The 21614-nt window shown below is 46.5% G+C and overlaps 2 protein-coding genes across 13 annotated transcripts in view; both read left to right on the top strand.

Moving 5' to 3' along the window:
- The first annotated feature begins 1318 nt into the window (after positions 1-1318).
- On the top strand, positions 1319-8226 carry Qars1 (glutaminyl-tRNA synthetase 1). Of its 4 annotated transcripts, none has more exons than XM_004833998.4 (24): positions 1319-1519; positions 1658-1805; positions 2126-2235; positions 2394-2469; positions 2687-2751; positions 3380-3433; positions 3579-3636; positions 3947-4018; positions 4142-4227; positions 4405-4491; positions 4857-4956; positions 5071-5149; positions 5227-5335; positions 5431-5561; positions 5652-5744; positions 5854-5991; positions 6077-6164; positions 6250-6393; positions 6524-6628; positions 6987-7079; positions 7173-7300; positions 7392-7458; positions 7531-7656; positions 8078-8226. In XM_004833998.4, exons 1-24 carry the CDS (start codon positions 1349-1351, stop codon positions 8126-8128), a joined length of 2379 nt encoding a protein of 792 aa, XP_004834055.3. In that variant the 5' UTR covers positions 1319-1348; the 3' UTR covers positions 8129-8226. The 4 variants fall into 4 exon arrangements, 3 of the variants coding, with proteins under 3 accessions (XP_004834055.3, XP_087042165.1, XP_021115043.1); XM_021259384.2 differs by having other exon boundaries at positions 1352-1490; XR_002395480.2 differs by lacking the exon at positions 7173-7300.
- Positions 8227-9097: 871 nt separating this feature from the next.
- The window catches only part of Qrich1 (glutamine rich 1), a 46793-nt gene continuing 34276 nt past the window's right edge, over positions 9098-21614 (top strand). Inside the window, exons 1-4 of one of the 9 annotated variants that reach the window (XM_087186041.1) lie at positions 9402-9535; positions 11092-11148; positions 15293-15353; positions 18483-18640. The gene's annotated coding sequence lies outside the window, so the exon portion shown is untranslated. Of the gene's footprint in view, positions 9123-9377; positions 9536-9836; positions 10041-10980; positions 11149-15292; positions 15354-18482; positions 18641-21614 lie in introns of those variants that run through there. The other 8 variants (XM_087186040.1, XM_013069966.3, XM_004833991.4 and 5 more) reach the window with 8 other exon arrangements.

The following is a 21614-nucleotide window of genomic DNA, read 5'->3' as shown; positions in this document are numbered from 1 at the left end:
TATCTTTGTGTTGGGCTGGGCCCCTGTAACTGCAGACTTGGCTTAGGGGTGGTATGGCTATAATTCTGTTCCTTGGTGTTTCACCATGGCGCCCTGCTCTGCATCTTCTACTTGACTTTGCACTTGACCTTCATTGTACAGTGCACTCTAGGGCTGGCTATCAGGCTGGGGCCCAGGGACCAGAGAAAGGTACAAAGCCTCAGGACATAGATTGGATCTGGATACTGATGCATGTAGCTCTGGATGAAACCTGGGATGTGGTTATAATGTAGCACTCAAAAATACAAGTCCAGACAAGGATCTTGGACATTGGTGAGATTTGGGTACAAAGCAACCAGGTTACACACTAGTCAGGATTCTGTCCAGTTCTTGAAGATCCAGAAATATAAGTAAAACCAAAGCCTCCAAGCACCTCAGCCCCAATTCCAAATTTGAGAATTTCCTCTTGATCCTACCACCAACAGCTTATTCTCCTACCCCCCACCTTTGGTACGGGAAATTGAACTCAGAACCTTGTGCTTACCAGGCAGGCACGACGCCACTAAGCAAAATCCCCAGCCCTCTCCCACCCTCTACATGAAAAATAAGTCTGCACGTTCTATTTTAGCCAGTAGATCCTAGAAGTCTGGTGAGACTGTGGGGAGACCTCCAAGGACAGCAGCCATAGTCCTGAGTATTCCATCTTTTCTGTCCCACCCTGAAGGCATGTAGAGGGATTTTAAGGTCTAATTTGCTAGTAGTGGTTTTTGTAATATTTGTATACTTTGACAACAGAGGTAAATGTGGCATGAGATTTTAAACTAAATCATGACAGAACTATGAATTCTCTCCTGGCCCCAAATCCTTCCCTTCCCTCTCCTGGCTGAATGTGTCTCTGTGAGCACCTAAAAAGTGCTGGATTTACGTGGTGTCTCTCGATAAACCATTCTGCATCTTCTCTGCAATGGATTTAGACAAGGGATTTCCCGGGCTACCTTCTGCTCAACTGTTTCCATGACAACTCTAAAGCTGTGACGTCAGCAATGCGACTGGAACTCACATTTACTCCCCGAGAATAGGACTGGGATAGGTTCTCAGGGCTGAAGTAGTAAACTCAGAGGAAAAGGCCACGCCTGCGTCTTCCTCCTGGCTCGGTGCGGAACACTTTCCCTCGGGCCAAAGGAGTCTCTGTGACTCAACCCCTCCAGTGGGCCACGACCACAGAGCCGGAAGGCAAGTAACCGGAAAAGCCGGTCCCGCTCACAGTCCCTTAGCTGGCTCAGGCCACCTTGAAGCCACGCCCCCTCGAGTGAAAAAAGGACACCATTGGCTCTCCCTGGAAGCTTCGTTCTTATTGGTCAGTAGGCGAATGCCAACGTGCAGATTCGGCCCAGAGTTTCTTTTGGTTTCCGGTGTTTCTGCGATGGCCACTCCCGACTCTTTATCGCTTTTCACCGCCCTTGGTCTGAGCGAACCAAAGGCCCGCGAGACGCTAAAGAACGCGGCTCTGAGTAAGCAGTTGCGTGAGGCGGCGACCCAGGTGCGAGTCCCCTCTGCCCTTTGGCTGAGGCTGCTGACGATGCCCCACAGCAGCGTGGAGCTGGGTCCAGATCTGGACCTACCCCCCTTGTCTTGCTCTTGCCTCTGACTGGACGTGGTGCTTCTCCCTTGACCCCAGGCGCAGCAGACTCTGGGCTCCACCATCGACAAAGCTACCGGGACCCTGCTATATGGCTTGGCCTCACGACTCAGGGATACCAGGCGTCTCTCTTTCCTTGTGAGCTATATAGCCAGTAAGAAGATCCACACTGAGCCCCAGCTGAGCGGTGAGACACCTGCCTGTAGCCAATTTCCTCCCCACCCCCTCCATTCAGCCGACACCCCTACCTTCTCTTTCTGTCAACTCCTCCAGTTTCCTTCTGGACACCTAGTTGTGCACAAGCACTGGGGTGGAGGGGGTAGCCTCTGGTGAAAGTATCCTGGGAACTGTTGTGAGGAGGAGCTTCCCATATAACACCAGCTTCTTTTCTTCCCTGTGGTTTTCTCTAATGTAGTGCCAGGGCTTAAACGCTCAGGAGGCCAAATTATACTTGAGGTTCTTAGGGCCCTGTCTGCGCATTTCTTGGAGGTATTCTTCTTTTCTCAGCTGCCCTTGAGTATGTGCGGAGTCACCCTCTGGATCCCATCGACACTATGGACTTCGAGCAGGAATGTGGTGTGGGTGTTACGGTGACCCCAGAGCAGATTGAGGAGGCTGTAAGTCTTTCCCCACACATCAGCTGCCTCCCCTCACCTGGCCCTGGAAAAGAGTGGCTCAGCTTCTCTCCCAGGAAGACAGACCCAGGGTGAGGGTATGGGTCCCTAGAATATCTCTGAATGGGCTTTCCTCAACCATGTGGTTTGGCTTTCTGCAGGTGGAGGCCACCATAAATAGGCACCGGTCCCAGCTCCTGATGGAGCGTTACCATTTCAACCTGGGGCTGCTGATGGGTGAGAGGGAGCTTGGGGCAAGGAGTTATGTTTTTGCTGGTCATGCCTTATTTTCTGGGCAGAGTGAGAGGGAGATAGGTGGGGAAGGAGCCAGAGCACCTTAAAAGTGTCATGGCTGGGCCCAGGCTCTGATTCCTGTGGTAAGCTAGGACCTTTCCTTGGGGAGGAGGGAAATGCCCTCTTGCCTTCTCGCAGCTTCTTGTCATCATGGTCCTAGGAGAAGCTCGGGCTGTGCTCAAGTGGGCAGATGGCAAAATGATCAAGCATGAAGTGGACATGCAGGTGGGCGCCTACCTGAGGTGAAGCTGGCAAACACCCTGGCCTGGACAGGGCTTGGAATCCACTGATGGAGAAAAGTGGGGAGAAGACCCTGTCCTGTTCTGATGATAGTGGAACCCAGTGTGGAGGGGGTGGCATCTGACTTTGGCCCCTGGGCTGTCTAGTTTAGGGCCAATCACTTTACTCTGAACCTCTGTTTCCTCATTCCATAAGCTGAGGTATTGGGGCCTTCATCTCAAGATGCTGGCATAGAATCACAAGAGAATGATGGCTGAGGTAGATAGCTTGACTTGATGAAGAACCCACAGTTCTCTGTAAATGGCAGTGTTTGTTCTCTGGGCCCAATATGGACCCTCAGGAAGGAGAAATCATTTGAGGCTTGCACAACCACATAAGATGCGGTAGATGGGCTGGGTTGGTTCTTCCAGGTGGTGTTGGTAGACATCCCAGGAAGCCCTCAAGCGAGTGGTTAGATATGGGCAATTTCTCAAAAGAAAACACACCTGGGCCGGGGATTTAGCTCAGTGGTTCCGCTGCCTGCCTCGCAAGCGCAAGGACCTGAGTTCTATCCCCGGTACCAAAAAACCCCCAAAAACACGCCTGTCCTTGCCTGAGTCTGGTCTCTGCTCAGGTCCTCCACCTTCTGGGTCCCAAGGTGGAAGCTGATCTGCAGAAGAAACCCAAGGTAAGGCTGGGAATGGCCCAGGATTCTGGTGTGTATGTGTGTTGGGGGGTGGGGTACAGTGATGTTTCAGGCAGGCAAAGGGAGTATCTGACCTTACTCTCCCTACCCAGGAAAGATTCTCATGTAATTTTGGTGCTTTTCTCAGGTGGCAAAAGCTCGATTAGAAGAAACAGACCAGAAGCCAGCAAAAGATGTGGAGAATGGTGAGAGGCTTGAGGCTCCTGTCTCATTCAGTTCCCCGACTTCGGGGTGTTCCCTCTGAAGTGTCCTTACAGCCCAGGCTCCTCAGGCTTTTGGCTTATCCAGTACCTTGTCTTCTGCCTCTGGACTGGGATTACTGGTGTTTCCTTTGCCTCAGAAATGTGGCACTCTATCTCTTGTCTCTAAAATGAGAGAAGACAGTCCTGCTCAGATGTGTTCTGGTTGTGGGATATGGGTAGTAGAAATACCTTCCTGAGCTGGATATGACAGTTATATCAAGAGGACAAATTTTTTTTGGTTTTGTCTTTGTAGGTGATCCTGCAGGCCTGACCTTGTCTCTGATGGAGCAGCTTCGGGGAGAGGCCCTTAAGTTCCATAAGCCTGGTGAGTGGGCACTTTGAAACCCTGGGGAGGGCTGGTTCTTGGCATTGACTCCTACAGCCATACCCCTGGGATAGGGATTCTTGGGCTGCGGCCTGGCCCCCCAGTTTGTTCTGGTCCTGGCAGGTGAGAACTACAAGACCCCTGGCTATGTTACTACTCCACACACTATGGATCTACTGAAGCAACACCTGGAGATCACTGGGGGTCAGGTGTGTGGGAATGTGGCTAGGCAAGCTAGTGCCATCTGGCAACTGCTTGGATAGCTGGACTACCTCTATACTGGCTTGTTTCCCCATCACCATGGCTTCCCTAGGAAGGGGCATCTGTTTCTTTAGGGTGGCCTGAGCTCTGACCTTATTCCCCTGATCCTATTCACCTTAACTCAGGTACGTACCCGGTTCCCGCCAGAACCCAATGGAATCCTGCACATTGGACATGCCAAAGCCATCAATTTTAACTTTGGTTATGCCAAGGTGAGTATGGGTCTGTGGCCTTGGCACTGTCTGCTCCTGTTACTAGGTGCCAGAAAGGTGTCTCTGTTTTGCCTTCTGTTCCTGATAATGTGCCTCAGTGGGCAGAGGCCATGGAGGAACCACCTGTGTGACAGATATCTAGGAATCCATTGGGCTCACTGGGAAAAACTGAAGAGGCTACGTTGTCTGTTCCAAGTTGGTGTAAGAAATGGTTTATCTGGAACATTTAGATACAGGGATATGAGAGAACTTGAAGAAATTTTTAATTCTGACATGAGAGAGCTCTGAGAATGTTCTAGTTTGATGAGCTATTCTGTTGGGGCTGATGGATATGTGGGAGCTCATGGATACTCCTGCTCTTCTAGGCCAACAGTGGTATCTGTTTTCTGCGCTTTGATGACACCAACCCTGAGAAAGAGGAAGCAAAGTTCTTTACCGCTATCTATGACATGGTGACCTGGCTGGGTACGGACTGGGTGAGGCCTAGGCAGTTCTGGTGTCAGTGAACTTCCCCTTGGGCATGGCCTGTCAGTGGGCATGTCTTGTGAATGGCTCATTCTGTATTTTGCACTGCCTCAGGTTACACTCCCCACAAGGTGACATATGCTTCTGACTATTTTGACCAGCTGTATGCCTGGGCTGTGGAGCTCATCCACAGGTGAGGCCAGGCCATAAGGTAGAGCCAGGTAGGCTGACCCCATCATGACTGCTGGCCACTCATACCCTTCCCCACAGGGGGCAGGCTTATGTTTGCCACCAGCGAGGGGAGGAGCTCAAAGGTCACAACTCTCTGCCTTCACCCTGGAGGGACCGGCCAGTGGAAGAATCACTGCTGCTTTTTGAGGTGAGGTCCTGGAAGGGCAGCTGGGTTTGGGCAGGCCAAGATGCTGAGAATGAGATGCCTTTGTAGCTAGAGGCTGCCTAAACTCATCTATCCAGGCGATGCGCAAGGGCAAGTTTGCCGAGGGTGAGGCCACACTGCGGATGAAGCTGGTAATGGAGGATGGCAAGATGGACCCTGTGGCCTATCGAGTCAAGTACACAGCACATCACCGCACAGGCGACAAATGGTGGGTGTGACCATGTGGTGGGGTTTTGGGGCTGTAGGCCTGGGGCAGGGCAGGAGACAGGATTGTGGGGCTCACTGTCTATGCCCACAGGTGCATCTACCCTACCTATGACTATACCCACTGCCTCTGTGACTCCATTGAGCACATCACCCACTCACTGTGCACCAAGGAATTCCAGTCCCGGTGAGGAAGCTGGGGCCATGGGTGGGGAGGGCCAGTGGGATTCCAGTAGCCCTTTCTGTGGTCTCTGGTTGCAGTGGTGGCCAGTTCTAACCCTACCCTCCCATGCTAGCCGGTCTTCTTACTTCTGGCTGTGCAATGCACTGGATGTCTACTGCCCTGTGCAGTGGGAGTATGGCCGCCTTAACCTGCACTATGCTGTGGTCTCCAAGAGGAAGATCCTCCAGCTTGTAGCAGCTGGTGCAGTACGGTAGGTGTGGCTATTGGACACATCAAAGGGTGGCAGTTTGAGTGGCATGTGCTGCAAAAGATCTTCTCAATCACCTCATCCACAGGGACTGGGATGACCCACGGCTCTTCACACTTACGGCCCTGCGACGGCGGGGCTTTCCGCCTGAAGCTATCAACAGCTTCTGTGCCCGGGTATAGCCCAGTGGGCCAGGTGGGCAAATGAACGCTGGTGTAACAGTATGTAGTTGTGGCTTTGACTGATGAACTTTCTTACCAGGTTGGGGTGACAGTGGCACAGACTACAATGGAGCCACATCTTCTGGAAGCCTGTGTGCGTGATATGCTAAATGACACAGCTCCACGGGCCATGGCTGTGCTGGAACCGCTACAGGTTGTTATCACCAACTTTCCTGCTGCCAAGGTGAGCCTATCTCAACAGTGTATGTGTAGATAATATGGGTTCAGGGTGGGTGGGTGTGTGCCTGGGCGTATGCCTGAGCATGGGGGTCCTTGTGCCTGATGTGCATCATATACCTGTTTTCTGCTTATAGCACTTAGACATCCAGGTGCCCAACTTTCCAGCTGATGAGACTAAGGGCTTCCACCAGGTTCCTTTTGCATCCATTGTCTTCATTGAGAAGATGGACTTCAAGGAGGTGAATGGGTTCTAAATGGGGTAAAGGGTTCTGTTTGCTGTTATTTCTAGTTCTGGGGTCTTTTCATCTCATCCCATCTGTCAGTCCATCTCCTACTTGCTTCAAATGAACCAGACCCTATTAGACATGGGGTTGGGGGGAGAGCTTCATACTTGTCTGACCCTTGTAGCCTTTTGCTTCTTTTTTTGTTTTGTTGAGACAGTCTTGCTATGTAGTTCAGGCTGGCCTTGAACTCACTGTGTAAGCCCAGGGTGGCCTTAGACTCACAGCGATTCTCCTGCCTCAGCCTCCCAAGTGCTAGGATTACAGGCATACACCACCATGCCTGACATTGTTTCTACCCCCTTTCTATCCTTAGGAGCCAGAGCCAGGCTATAAGCGCCTGGCTTGGGGCCAACCGGTGGGCCTGAGACATACAGGCTATGTCATTGAGCTGCAGCACGTTGTCAAGGTGAGGCAGCTGTAGCTTTCTTAGAGCAGTGCTTGCTGGGGCCAGAATTTGGTGGTAGGTCCCCAGCCTGAATGCCAGTCTCCCCACTTCCAGGGCCCCACTGGCTGTGTGGAGAGCCTAGAGGTGACCTGCACACGGGCTGATGCTGGGGAGAAGCCCAAGGCTTTTATTCACTGGGTGTCACAGCCTCTAAAGTGTGAAATTCGCCTTTATGAGCGACTGTGAGTGAACAGAGCTGGGTGGGAGCAATTACAAGGTGGGCATTGACTGCTGTGGCTGCCCACCTAGGGGTCTGACCCATTCTGGCTGTAGATTCCAGCACAAGAACCCTGAAGATCCTGCTGAGGTCCCTGGTGGATTCCTTTGTGACCTGAATCCGGTAGGCTCACAGAGTGTGGAGAGGGTGGTGGGCCTCCCTGGCTGGATTGCTGCCTGAGTTTCCTGCCTGTAGGAATCCTTGCGAGTGGTGGAAGCAGCATTAGTAGACTGCTCTGTGGCTCTGGCAAAGCCTTTTGACAAGCTCCAGTTTGAGCGCGTTGGGTACTTCTCTGTGGATCCAGATAGCTGCCAAGGACAGGTACTTGACTTTATCCATCTGTCCCTTTCAGCCAACAGTGAGGTTGGCTGCCATTGATTGTGATAAGCACTCTGCTCACAGTCCCTTAGCTACCTGTCACCAGTTGAGCTGGGTAGGGGCATTCATGTTCTGCAGGTGAGGAAACTGGCTTAGAGAGTAAGTCCAATGCACACAATTTTATATCGACCCTACTTAATCTTCAAAGTAGGGGGCAAGCATGGGGGTTGTTAGAATCCTTCTGAAATCGAGCTCCAGAGCCCCCTGGTCCCTTACCCATAGTCTCAAAGTTACTGAGAACTTCCATCTCCTGATCCCTGGTCCGTCAGTTCCTCTGGGATGAGGAAGGAGTCATGGTGAAACCTATCTAGGCCATTTGGCCTGGTTCTGGGTTAGTACTCATTCTTCTTCCACTGCCCTGCAGCTTGTCTTCAACCGAACTGTCACACTGAAGGAGGACCCAGGAAAGTTGTGAACTGGAAGCATTATGAACCTACCTCACCCTCCTGAAGGCTGGGGCAGGGGCCTGAATCGCCCCACACTCCCAAGTCAATAAAGAATAGCTAAATCTCCCGAGGACTGTGTTGTCTGCTCTTATAGTACCTGGGGACTTAAGACATGCTGTGTGTGTATATGGGCTTTCCCAAAACAAAGGGACACTGATAGCTTTAAAACATCTTATGCAGTGCTTGGCTCTCAAGTGCAGAGACTTGGGTGGAATTAATATCCTTTGCACCTGGTCTGAGGGGCTGGAGTGCCCTGGAGTTGCTGTACCATGGTTAGGAGCCCTGTGCTAGAGAGATGTAATTTGTGTCTGTGTGCCCAGGCAAACAAGCTTGGTTCCTAGTCTGATTATTCAGCAAATAATGAGTGTCTAGTATGTGCCAAGCACGACATTAGGCAGAAATGTGGCACCTTTCAAATTCATCTAGGAAAGGGGAGTCAATGGTGACAAAGGTCTCCAGTGTATGGGAGAGAGCTTCCTGGGGTCTGTACAAGAGTGGGAAGAGGTTCCTGACCCAGCGTGGCCTTAGACTATCCACTCTCAAGAAATAATTTCTGACAAACCTTGAAGGACTAGGGAGATTTGCCAGAACAAAAGGAAAAGTGCAAAGGCCTAGAGGCATGGCAGGCTGGTGGCCCTCTGGGTAGTGTGGGCTGCCATGTGTGCCTGCAGCTTTAAAGGCTTGCACATTTTCCCTGTATACAAACACCAAGCTACCCCGGGCCGCTTTAAGGTGGACCTGACTGCTGAAAGCCGAGTTCAACGGCAGTACCAGGCGAGGGTCCTAAACGCTGGGTGCTTCAAGAGGTGAGCAGCACAGGAACTTGGGAAGAGGGAAGGCGGAGGGGCGCGACGGGCCCGGGTCGGGCTTTGTGGGGCCACCTTAAGCGAGAGGCCAACCCACGCCAGGGCGGGGCCCGCGTGGGGCTGCGCCACCAAAGGAGGCTCCGGCGGGCGGCCGAAGGTGGGTCCAGGGGGAGCTCCCAGCCCCAGCCTGCGGAGGCCACCCGCTGGGCCGAACTCCACCCTGGCTCCGCCCCACTTCGAGGGGCGTCCGTGGGCGGTGCGCTCCTCCCCACTTTGGGATTTGCTCTAGGCTCCGGCAGCCTGGGGCGCGGCTTCCCTCTCGGTCCGAAGCGTTCACTTTAAGTCTGGCCGGGAGGCAGCCTCACCTCTCGCGGGATCGCACGCTCGGATTCTCGCGAGAGGGGTATTCGGCACCCATTGGCTGTGAGGGTTGAATGTAAGATGGCGCTCAGGGATCTGTGAGGAGAAAATCCTGTCGGTCTTGGGTCGGCGACGGCGGAACCGGGCCCCCGGGCGGTGCGGCGGGGCCGGCGGGTCGAGTGGAGGCTGCGGCGGCCGTGACGTCGCTGGGTGAGGGCTTCAGTGGGGGCGGGGATGTGGCAAGAGTGCAGGCCTGGGCCGAAGGCCCACCCCACACAACGGCGGGCGGGGGCGGGCAGACCGCTGCTGCGGGGCCCAGGAGAGCTCCGGGCGGCTCCCGAGCTCGGAACGTCCCTGGGCTCGCATGCCCCCGCCCCTGGGTGGGGGAGGGGCGGACCGAAGATTCTTGTGGGCGCGGTGCGCGCGCTGTTGCGGGCGCGCCCCGAGCGTGTTTTTACGTGCGGGGGCGCGCGCGCTGTGCGGCTCTCTGGGGGCGCGTGGCCGCTGACGTGCGCGTCCTCGTCTCGGTATTTCGGCTCTCATAGCTGTGGTCCACGAGAGGAGCGGCTTCTGGGGCGCGCGCCTGTCTGCGACCTCCAGTTTTCGGGCTCACGCCCTCCTGTTGGGTCGCAATGGTGCCTCGAGAGCGCGCAGGACTCCGCTTCTGAGGCTAGGGGCGGCGGGCTGGAGGCTCGCTGCGTGGGGAAGTTTGAAGGTTGGGCTCTTCCTGCTCTGGTGACGTTCCCGGGCAGCCATGGTCTAGGCCTGCAGAGAAACCTAGCGGCTTTGCTGGCTAGTTTGCGGCTCCGCTTCTCTGCGAGGCGGGCGAGATTGCTGCTTGTTCTCAAAGAACGTGGTTATCTGCGGCCAGTGTGCGGGTTGGGTGTTTGGGGAGGGTGCTGACCTGCATCGGAAACCGAGTCCTGTTGGCCCGAGAGGGTAGAGTTCCCTCGGGCTTTCTCACGTTGTGCTGATGCCTTTGTGCCAAGGAGGGAACGTTAATGTCTACAAGATCCTTCAGTAGTATCTGCTTTCTTTTCATTAGAAACCAGTTCTTCCATAAGCGCAATTCATACACGTCACCTCCGTGCGCTCCGGAAGGGGATTCTCTCTCCTATGTAGAAGATGTGAAACTCTGTGAGCTCTAAAATGCCCCTTTAAATCCTTAAATGCAGTCTTTTTTTTCCTGCATGAGTGGGAGGAACTAACTTTAGTCTGTTCCACTGAGCTCACTCCTCAGCCAGAAAGTTGCCTAGAACAAATTGGATGAATCTGAAAATGTTTTGCCTTTTTTTTTAAAATTCAAAGTTCCCCATTATAAATTTCTCTTTTCTTTTTTGGTACTGGGGATCGAACTCAGGACCTTGCGCCTGCGGGGCAGGCGGCAGAACCACTGAGTTAAATCCCTGGCCCCCCGGTATAAATTTCTAAAGCCTGTTTATGTATCACTATAAAAGTCAGATGACTTAAAGCTTTCTCCGCTCTTCCCCCACCCCCTTTTTCACTTCAGTAATGTTCTGGCTCTAAGAGAATTCTAAGTTTGTCCTGGGGAAATTCGTGCCTCATTTTCTTAAGATAAAATATCTCCTAGCTTATGTTTTACTGTTTGCTTCATTAAGGTTGAAGAGGAAGCTAAGAGTAGCGAAATTAGCAAATTGGATAATGATGGGGGAGTTATAAAAATATACTGTATTTTTTAAAGAACAAAATTAAAACTTAAAAAGAGGCTGAGGATGGAAGGAACTTCTTTGTTCTATCTTCTTCAGAATGTTAGAAGTCTTAACTCAGGACAAGCAGCAGAAATACATTCAACATGGTGACTGGTGAGTTAAATCGTTCATGTGCTGGAAGTATGTATGCACAGTTTTTTCCTGGTAATACTGAAAAATTACAAATCTTGTCAATCATTCTGGGTGCTGTCTATCAGAAACTGCTAGGTACTGGAAAATGGAAGATGTGGGAGACTGCATCTCTGAATACAGCCACAGTTCGTTGCTTGAAAAGTGTTATCTTAGGCCGGGGATTTAGCTTAGAGGTGCCGCTGCCTGACTCGCAAGCACAAGGTCCCAAGTTCGATCCCTGGTACCAAAAAAAAGTGTTCTCTTAAAATGTAAGTCAGTGCAACTTGTATCAGTTAGCAATAGCAAAGCATCCAAGGATGACCTAAATCCTCCCAAGTCAAGTTTATCCAAGATATACTTAAAATTTTGTTATGCCTTTTAGGCTTCCTTGTTCTGGAATTGCCTTTGTTTTTAACTACATTGAGATCATTTATTTTATTTTTTTTGGTACTGGGGATCAAACTCGGGTCCTTGCTCTTGCGCAGCAGGCAGCGAAGCCATTGAGCTAAATCCTCGGCCCTATGTTGAGATCTTTTAATGTTTGTATGTAATGTTTCCATAACTCAGCAGCTAAGATTTACATATTTGAATTATTCTAGTATTCTGTGATGGAATTATGTACCTCTCCATGAACTTCTGCAGCTGAACATCTCCTTTCCAGCTTGTGTTGCCATTTCAAACAAAAGATCAAATAGTTGTTGAATTTTCTTTTGTTTTTTGTTTTTTTGGGACAGGGCCTTGTTATGTAATTCAGGGTGGCCTTAAACTCAAGTGTATAGCTTAGGCTGGCCTTGAACTCAGGGACCCTCTTGCCCCAACCTCCCAAGTGCTGGGAATACAGGAATGCGCCACCATGGCCAGTTGAAATTTTTTTTATAAATTTGATTTACTATAAAATAACCACAGTCAGGGGCTTTGGGTGTAGCTCTCCTCCTTTATAGCAGCCTCAAAACAGGCATATCTTTCTTTAAGCTTGCATGCTTTCTTTTAATATCATCAGTTGGTATGTGTGCTTGATGTGCCGTGCGTCTTGCTTCTGTGCTTTTTATTTTATTTATTTTTTTGGTGCCAGGGATCAAACTCAGGACCTTGCCCTTGTGAGGCAGACAGTGGAACCACTGAGCTAAATCCCTGGCAGTCTTCTGTGCTTTTTAATTGACCACCCTTTATCTTCAAAGGTCTTTTTTAGTACCGGTGTTTGAACTCAGGACCTTGTGCTTGCAAGGGAGGTGGTGGAACTGAAGGTCTTTTTTATTTTTTTGCGTGGTGCTGGGGACTGAACCCAGGCATCGTCTATGCAAGGCACGTGTCTTATATGTGCTACATCTCCAGCTCTTTTTATTTTATTTTTAATTTTTAGGCAGGGTCTAGCTGAATTGCCCAGGCTGGCTGCCTCCTTGTGATCTATCTTCTTGCTTTAGTCTCCTGAGTAGCTGGGATTACTGTGCTACCATGTCAGGCAGTGTAAAAGTCGGTTTGTGTTTATTTTTCATTTGCAGAACTGAGGATTGAACACGGGCACCCTACCACTGAGCTGCATTCCCAACACTTTATTTTTTAATTTTGAAATGTGGTCTCACTAAGTTGTCCCTTGGCTCGAATTTGTGATCCTCTTGTCTCAGCCTCCTGTAGTTCCTAGATTACAGGTATATGGTGGGTGCCACTGTTCCTGGTTTAAGGTCTCTCATTTTTGGATTGGTCTTAGAATGAGGTGTAATATAGACACCTATTTCAGTTACTTTGTTGCCCTGGAGTTTGCTTCAAATGTTGTAAATCCTTTCCAGACTTAAATGCTTTTCTTTGTTTTTTTGTTTTCTGTCACATTGGATTGTGATTTCTGTTTTTGTTTGTTTTTTGTTGTTAGTGCTAGGAGTCAAAACAGTATGCTAAGCACATACTCTGCTACTGAGCTACATTCCTAGCCCTCAACTGTGATTTCTGTTACACTGAAGTGTCCGCATGAAAAAATGATGTCTTGTTTTGCTGAAAGAGGAAAAGGAATGCTTCTTTGGTTTTAGTGTTTCAGCCAGGGCAAAACTGTAGGTAAAATGACAGGCTGTATCAGAAAGCCAATGCTAAAGCTGGGTATGGTGGCATATGCCTGTAATCCAAGCACTTGCACTCTTGAAGCAGACAGGAGGACCACAGCAAGTTTTAAGTTCAGGATCAGCATGTACTACATAGTGAGACCTTGTCTTAAAAAACCAAAAACAAAAAAAGCCAGTCCCTTCTTTTTCTTTAAATTGGTAAAGTTGAGCACGATGGCACATGCCTGTAATCCCAATACTCTGGGAGGCTGAGGCAGGAGGATCACAAATTGGAGTCCTGCCTGGCTGATTTACTAAGTGCCTGTCAGAAAATAAAAAATTTAAAAAGCTGAAGATGTGGTTCAGTATAGAGGTCCTGGGTTCAATTTCCAGTATAATAAAAAAAAGAAATATTTTTCTGTGTATGTACATTTTTTATATAGATATGCTCTGTGTACAGCTGAATGAAAAATTATAAAGTAAGCGGGCCAGGGATTTAGCTCAGTGGTTCCGCTGCCTGCCTCGCAAGTGCAAGGACCCGAGTTCGGTCCCGGGTACCAAAAAAAAAATTATAAAGTAAGCTTCATTGTGACTATTGTAAGAAATAGAACAGGCCAGCTGAGTGTGGTGGCACATGGCTCTAATTCCAGCATTCTAGTAGTCTAGGAGGATTGCAAGTTCCAGCTACCCTAGGCAATTTAGGGAATTAGCAAAACCCTGTCTGAAAATTTAAAGAAAGAATTAGTTTAGTTTAGTTTTGTTTTTGAGACTGTCTTCACTATGTAGTTCAGGGTGTCCTTGAACTCACTGTGTAGCCCAGGGTGCCCGGAACTTTAGTTCCTTCTCCCTCAGCCTCCCCTGAGTGCTGGGATTACGGGTGTGCCACCACGCTTGGTTTAAAAAAAAGAATTTTTAAAGGGCTGAGGATGTAGCTCAGTGGGAAGAGCCTGAGTTTAATCCCTAGTACTGCAGAAAAACCAAAAACCAAAAAAAGAACAAGAACAGTGTCAGCATCCCTGAACTCTTTATGGGTCCAGCTTCTCAATCCCAAGAAACAGCTACTATTCTGACTTGTGTGATAATCTTATTCTTTGTTTTTCTTTTTGGATTTACCAACTTTGTATCTCTAAACAATTTAGTTTTTATTTTTTATAAATGGAATCATGCTTTACTTTTTTTCTTTTTCTTTTTCTTTTTTTTTTGAACAGGGTCTCTGTATTTCAGCTAGCTTTGAATTCACTATGTAGCTCAGGCTGGCCTCGAACTCCTGAGGCGATCCTCCTGCCTCAGCCTCCCAAGTGCTGGGGTTACATGTGTGTGCCACCATGTCTGGCCATGCTTTATTATTGGTTGCTCCTTTTTCATCATTTTAAAAAAATTTGTCGATGTGTGCAGCAGTAGTTGATTCCCATTTCTACTCTGTGTTATTTGAATATACCATAATTTCTTACTTCCTCAGTTAATAAACATTTAAATTGCCTTCAGTGTTTGACCAAAAATACTGCTATGACCATTCGTATATAAGTACCCTTTATACATACATATGCCATGTGCAGCTACAGGTAGGATTACTGGGCTTTATGGAATGGTATTTTCAGCTTCTCTAGCTTGCGAAAATGGTTGTGCTATTTTACAGCCCATCAGTATTTCATAGGAACATGAATTTAAAGTTCCTCATTGAAAGTATATGTTGTCCAAAAAAGTAGAATTATAATGAAAATGCCCCTAAATCGGGATTTCTTCGAGTCATGGAACAGATAAATGGCCCAGTGGGATGATTTCTATCACAAACTTGTAGTGGATTAATTATCTTTAGGAATAGAAATATTTTTTCTGCTCTGTTTCTTTGAAATGATCCTTATATTAATTAGGACAGACATGAGTATAATTCTTAAAGTGGAAATTGTTCTTTTCATGTAACTATATTCTTCAAACGAGACTTGCTAAGCTATGAGGAGCCATTGCTAGAATAGATGGGAGCCTTGAGGGGGGTTCAGGACCAAAGAAGAGACAGGATTCTGTGAGGCAGCTTGAACTGTCTTCTCTGAGGAGATGGGAAGGGAACTATGACCATCACTAATTCAAGACCTACTCTGCAGAACTGTTTGGAGACACTGGAAGAAGTATCAGAGATAAGTGATCCAAGGAAGGGTGATTCTGGTGAGTACTTAGATTTTCTTTCCCATAGTACCTAAATAGAAAAAAGAGGGATTAGCAAACAGACCTGTGGAAATGATTGTTTCAGAGTAATCTCTTTCCATGGCACCATCTTTTTCTAGTAATAAAATGATAATTTATGTGTGGGAGGACTGCATTGTGTTGTGTCCGGCACTAACCCACGGTAAAGCACAGTAGTTAAAATTGGGTGGATCTGGGCCGAGGATTTAGCTCAGTGGTTTCACTGCCTGCTGCGCAAGTGCAAGGACCCAAGTTCAATCCCTGGTACCAAAAAAAAACAATTGGGTGGATCTGATGTATTTTGTTTTTTTTAGTATCGGGCATCGAACTTGGGACCTTGCGCTTGTGAGATGGGCGGTGAAACCACTGAGCTAAATCCCTGGCCCTCTGATACATTTTTTGATAGTTTTTTCCTAATATATAATTAAAGAATACTGGGATATATAAATAAAATTTCGTTAGATTAAATATGTTAGCATCCCACTCCCCTTTTGATACTGCTAAGGACTGAACTGAGGACCTCATGCGTGGTAGGCAAGTACTTCACCACTGAGGTACAGCCTAGCTCTTTTTATTTTATTTAATTAATTTAGTCATACTTGGGATTGAACCTGGGGCATTACACCACTGAGCTACATCCTCAATCCATGAATTTGTGATCCTTTTGCCTCAGCTTCCCCAGTAGCTGGGATCACAGGTGTGCCACCACACTAGGTTGGTTTTCTCTTTTTTGATAAAAGTTTAAATAAGTTTTGGTTTTGTGTTACTGGGGATCAGACTCAGGGCTTTGCTTATGCTAGGCAAATGCTTTACCACTGAGCTACATCCCTGGCCCTGAAGAATAAATTTTGCCCATGAGGTGGGACTGACTTGTAATTTCAGCACTTTGAGAGGTTGAAGCAAGTAATCACAGGTTCCAGCCCAGTCCAGGCAATTTAGCAATTGTGAGATCCTGTCACCAACAAAGGTGATGGTGGTGGGGCACTGGGAATGTAGCTGAGTGCAGAGGGTCTCGGTTTAATCCCAGCACAGAAAAAATGAATTTTGATGCTTTATAGCAGATGATTTTTGAAGCTTTCATTCTCTTCTGAGAGCTGAATATTCATCTAGCTTATTTGCTTTTTTGCATTTGGATTAGAGTTCCTTATATTTTGGAAATACTTATAGATAGCATTTGTTTGGAGATGACTTGGGGAGTAGAATGTTTTCTGTCTACTTTGGAACCTTGGTTTACCAAAAAATCCCTGGATTTTGATTTGATATGAAATTTTGTATTCTTAAACTAAAATTGTTTAAACAGAACTATACTCAGCTAAATGCTTGTCAAAAAAGAGGGCAAAGGAGCTGTGGGGGTAGCTCACTGGTAAAATGTGTGCTTAAGCATGTGCAAAACCCTGGGTTTGATCCCCAGCGTCACATTGAAAATAAATAGAACATGGAACTTTATTTTATATAGTAGGAAATCCAGTGATACTCTGAAATTAATGCATCTACAAATAGTTTGACAGGTGTGAAAGTGATCAGAGCAAATATGAAAAATAAAAAAGTGATTAGCAGAAGGTGATGAGAGGGTGAGAAAAGGGTGATTTAAATGCCCTAAACTCTGCTGGACAAGTGGTAAATATTAAAAATTGGTAGACTTAAGAACTAGAGGTCAGCCAGGCATGGTGGTACACACCTGTAATCCCAGTTACTGTACTTGTCTGAAGGAGGAGAATCACAAGTTTGAGGCCTACCCTGGCAACTTGATGAGCCCCTGTCTCAAAAAGCCCTTGGAGATGTAGTTCCATGATCCCTGAGTTCAGTCCTTGGTACTGTAACAAATTAAAAAAAAAAACAGGTCAAAGTGTATTTAGCTTTTTTTACTTTTCATAAACGGCCAGGCATGGTGGCACATGCCTGAAATCTTAGCACTTTGGAGATTGAGGTAGGAGGATTACAAGTTCCAGTCTAGCCTGAACTACATAGCAAGACCCTGTCTCAAAAAAAATCAAAACAGAGGACCGGAGATTTAGCTCAGTGGCACTGCGCCTGCCTTGCTAACGCAAGGACCTGAGTTTGATCCCTGGTGCCACAAAAAAAAAAAAAAAAAGAAAGAAAAGAAAGTAAAATCAGAATAGAAAAACTCCAAAATGAAAAAATAGGTAGAATTCTAACCTAAATACAAAAGAAATACTCTTTGTAGGAACAAAAGTTGGTAAACTTTTTCATACTTAATATGGGATGAGGGTTAACCTGCGCTACCTGAATTTCTGAATCTGAAAGGGAAAATAAGGTTACTAGGAGTATGGGAGAGACTTAAGTTTTCCAGCTCTCTAAACTTAGCAGTTTAGAGTTTTGTACAGTGGACCCTTGATTTATGAACTAAATTGGTTTTGCGAAGGCTGGTTGTAACTTAAGTTGGTTGTAACTCAAGACTTTTTCCCATAAGAAATAATGAAAATACTCATAATGCGTTCCGAATCTCCCATAGCACCCCTGACTAACCTTTTCATAATAAAAAAATTGTATGATGTGCATAATTTATCAGAAACACCAATAATTTTTCTAGTGTAGTCACCAAAAAGTTATAAAATGTACCTAGTTTACCAGAAACAACAATTTCATACTGTGGTCAGCATTCGCATTCAAAGTTACTAAATTGGTATCTTGCTTTCAGGAAGGGAGGATGAAGTGGAAGGTGATTACTGTTTGGAAGGAGAGTCCCCTTCCATGAGAACATCAGGAATCTGGCTCTCTTGTGTCCTTTCTCTCCTTGGGAGAGTCCGTAGCCCACTAAGACCTGCTTCTGGCTCACTAGGTCTCAACCTTTTCAGAACTAAAAGCTGGTCTAAGGTTGTCTGTTTCTGTCTTTTCTTGAGTCCTTGCGCTTGTGCAGCAGGTGGCAAAACCACTGAGCTAAATCTCTGGCCCTGTTTCTGTCTTTTCTTTAACTCTGTTCTGTAGTATGTGACAGTGCCATTAAGCAAGTGAATGCACCGATTGGCTTTTTCTCTGTCTGGGTGGGTCTTCTCTACAGATGTTTGTAGCTCTCTCCATTTTTTCAGGGTTTCCTTTATTTCAGAAGAGGAACTTTGCTGCACTGATTGTTGACACTCCCCTCCTCTTCAGAAAGCTCCTCAGATGCCATTGTCTTGCTCAGCCAGAAGTTGCTGAAGTTCCTCTGTAGACAGTTCCTCTGAGCATTCCTCCACCAGTTCCTCAACGTCACCACTGTCTACCTGCAAGCCTATGGACTCTGCTATAGTGACACTGTCATCAATCACAGGGTCAGTTGAAGGCTCAGGCTCCTCTACACAGCCTTCAAAGTCTCTCTCTTGTATAATTTTAGGCCTCACTTTCTCCAGGTAGATCTCATTGTCCTTAGAGAGACATTTCTCAATTAATTGAGGATTTCTCAATTAACTCCACACCGGAAAGACTAGCATTTGGGTCATAACTCAAGACTTTGGTCTTAAGTCAAAACTAAAATTCCAGTTGTAACCCAAGTTGTTCATATGTGAGGCTGGTTGTAACTCAAGGGTTCACTGTATTGATACATAGATTATCTCTCGGATTGAGATAAAAGGTGTTTTTGTTGCATGATTCCCTCACTACTGTAAAAATTTAAAATAGTGGCTATAAATTCCACCATAGGCAGTGGAAAATTCAAGTATTCTCTTACTGTTTATGGGAGTGCAATGACTTATTGAAGAAAATAAATTTTAGAAAATGTAAATTCCATTTGAACTTGCTGTTCCTTTAGTTTTTCTTTTTTTATTGCTGGAGATCCAACTGAGCTATATGCCCTGCCTTGCATTTTTTTGTTGTTTTGTTTTCAGATAGGGTCTCACTGTGTAGTTCAGGCTGGCCTTTAACTCACTATGCAGCCCAGGAAGCCTCAAACTCATGGTGATTCTCCTGCCTCAGGCTCTCAAGTGCTGGGATTACAGGCATGCGCCACCATGCCCAGCTTGCCTTACTGTTTTTTAATTAGATACGTTTGTAGTACATAATGATTACATTACTTGCCAGGTATGGTAGTGCATGCCTATAATCTGAAGCACTTGGGAGGCTGAGGCAGGAGGATTGCTGTGAGTTAGAGGCCAGCCCAAACAACATAGTTTGAGGCCAATCTGGACTACATAGTGAGTTAAGGGCCACCATGAACTAAAAAGCAAGACCCTGTCTCAAAAACAAAACCATAATAATTACATTACTTATGTATTTTTATGGTACTGGGGATCCAACCCAGGAGTGCTGTACCACTGTGCTACATTCCCTGAAATTTTTTTTTTTTTTTTTTTTTTTTTAGTTTGATGCTGGGTCTCACTGCATTGCCCAGACTGGTCTTTCAATTTGCAGTCCTTCTGCCTTCTAAATAGCTGGGATTACAGGAGTGCAACATCATGCTAGGCCTTGCTGTTTTTTTAAAGTTTTTTTTTCTGTTTGTTGTTTTTTTATAGTGGAAGTGAAAAAACTGAATTATGTACCAGCATGGTAGAGGAGCCATATTAATAGCTTCTCATATATCTCCCTTAACTCCTTTGAGCAGAATGTGATTAGAGTCCTGGACACTGTGAACTTTGTAATATTATTGAGTTGTTTTTGGTACCAGGCATTGAACTCGGGACTTTGTGCTTGCAAGGCCGGTGGCAGCACCATTGAGCTAAATCCCTGGCCCTGTTATTGAGTCTTTATTCCAGCCTTGAGGATGGTCACCTATACTTAAGTAGCCTGTGCTGAATCTAACAGTGTGCTTGGCCTTGATGGTTTTCCATGTGCCATGGAGATCATGGTAAAAAATTCTTTTGAGTTCTGATACCAGGCTTCAAGACTAATTTTCTGCTCTGAGAGAAAGCTTCTGTAGCAGGGAGAAAGGGAAAGTTGGGTAAAGGAGATAGTCTGAAAAGATATGGAAAGGGGGTAAACAAGAATAAAGTGTCTGAAGACAGCACATTAGCAAGAGTTTTCCCTTGAACCCTGTGTCTTGTACTGGTTGTTCTCTGTACTCTCTTATAGAGTTTCTTTAAAATTGGAGGCTTTCCTAAGGGTAATGCCCAGGAAATTGTGATTTCAGATGTGTTGTTCTTATGAATAAATATATTTACAATGCATTATATGCATTGTTATTACTGAATCTATTGTTTGGAAGCATTGAAATATAATTTGTCTCCTATATTTACATAGCACCCCATGGAAGTAGTGCCACTATCATTAAATTGCATTAAGGATCATAGTTTTTCTTTGGTTTCACTTTTGGGCTGGATGAATAATTTTTTCCCCAGGGGTGTATTAACAGTTTCCTAGGGGAAATTCCTTTTTTTGGGGGGTCGGGTACAGGGATTGAACTTGGGACCTTGCACTTTTGAGGCAGGCAGCGGAACCCCTGAGCTAAATCCCTGGCCCCAGAAATTCTTATATGCCTTTTCCCTAGTGTACATTTTACCTTGTACATTTTATTGTTAAAAGTTGTAGATCTCATAGGAAGGAATGAGTTCTTCCTGTTCCACATTGAATTCTAAATGTAATGGATGTATAAGAAGCACTGGCCATGTGTGATCTAGAGAGGACCAGGACAGAGTTTTGTCTGCCAGGGGTTCAGAGGCCAGTGGAAGAAAGGAAATGGTTACCCAAATGACCTGAAATCTGTAGCATAAGGCTGAGCATCTGGGCAGTAAAAGTGAGACTAACATTTCTTACCTGATAGCTCAGGGAGAAAAAAAATCACATTTCTGGAGATTTGAAATTGATAATTGTTTTAGACAGGAAACTTTACAAGATTTGCTGTTGCTTTAGTTCTGGAGGTGGTACTAGTCAAGGAAGGAAGGTGCAAAGATAGCACTGGTAGGTCATTCAGTATCCACATATGGCATGATTGTCCTTTGGGTGAATATCCACCTTTGCAGGTGAATTTCAGTACATAAATATTAGATGAAAAACCTGCAGAACTGATCTGTGAACTTCATTTATTATTTTGACTTCTGAACTTCAGTAGTGATCTAGTTATTTAAGCTACTGTTGTTTAGTTCCCTCCTGTCAATAATTTTAATAAAATTAGTTATTTCTCATATAGTACTGCCTATTTATCCCAGATACTTTTCTAAGTGTTTTATTTACACGTAATCCTCATGTCAACTCTGAGGTAAATACTATCTTATCCTTGTTTTATAGACAGAAAAACTTAAGGTTCACTGACTGGTTTAGTCATACAGTTGAGATTGATTCAGCCCAGATAGTCTGGCTCTAAAGCCCATGCTCTTA

Source organism: Heterocephalus glaber, unplaced genomic scaffold (genome assembly GCF_053883595.1).
Source record: "Heterocephalus glaber isolate CG9 unplaced genomic scaffold, H.glaber_assembly_v1.0 deba00001504, whole genome shotgun sequence".
In the NCBI taxonomy this organism is placed as follows: Eukaryota; Metazoa; Chordata; class Mammalia; order Rodentia; family Bathyergidae; genus Heterocephalus; species Heterocephalus glaber.
Note: the sequence above shows the minus strand (reverse complement) of the source record. Positions and strands in the feature narration are given on the sequence as shown.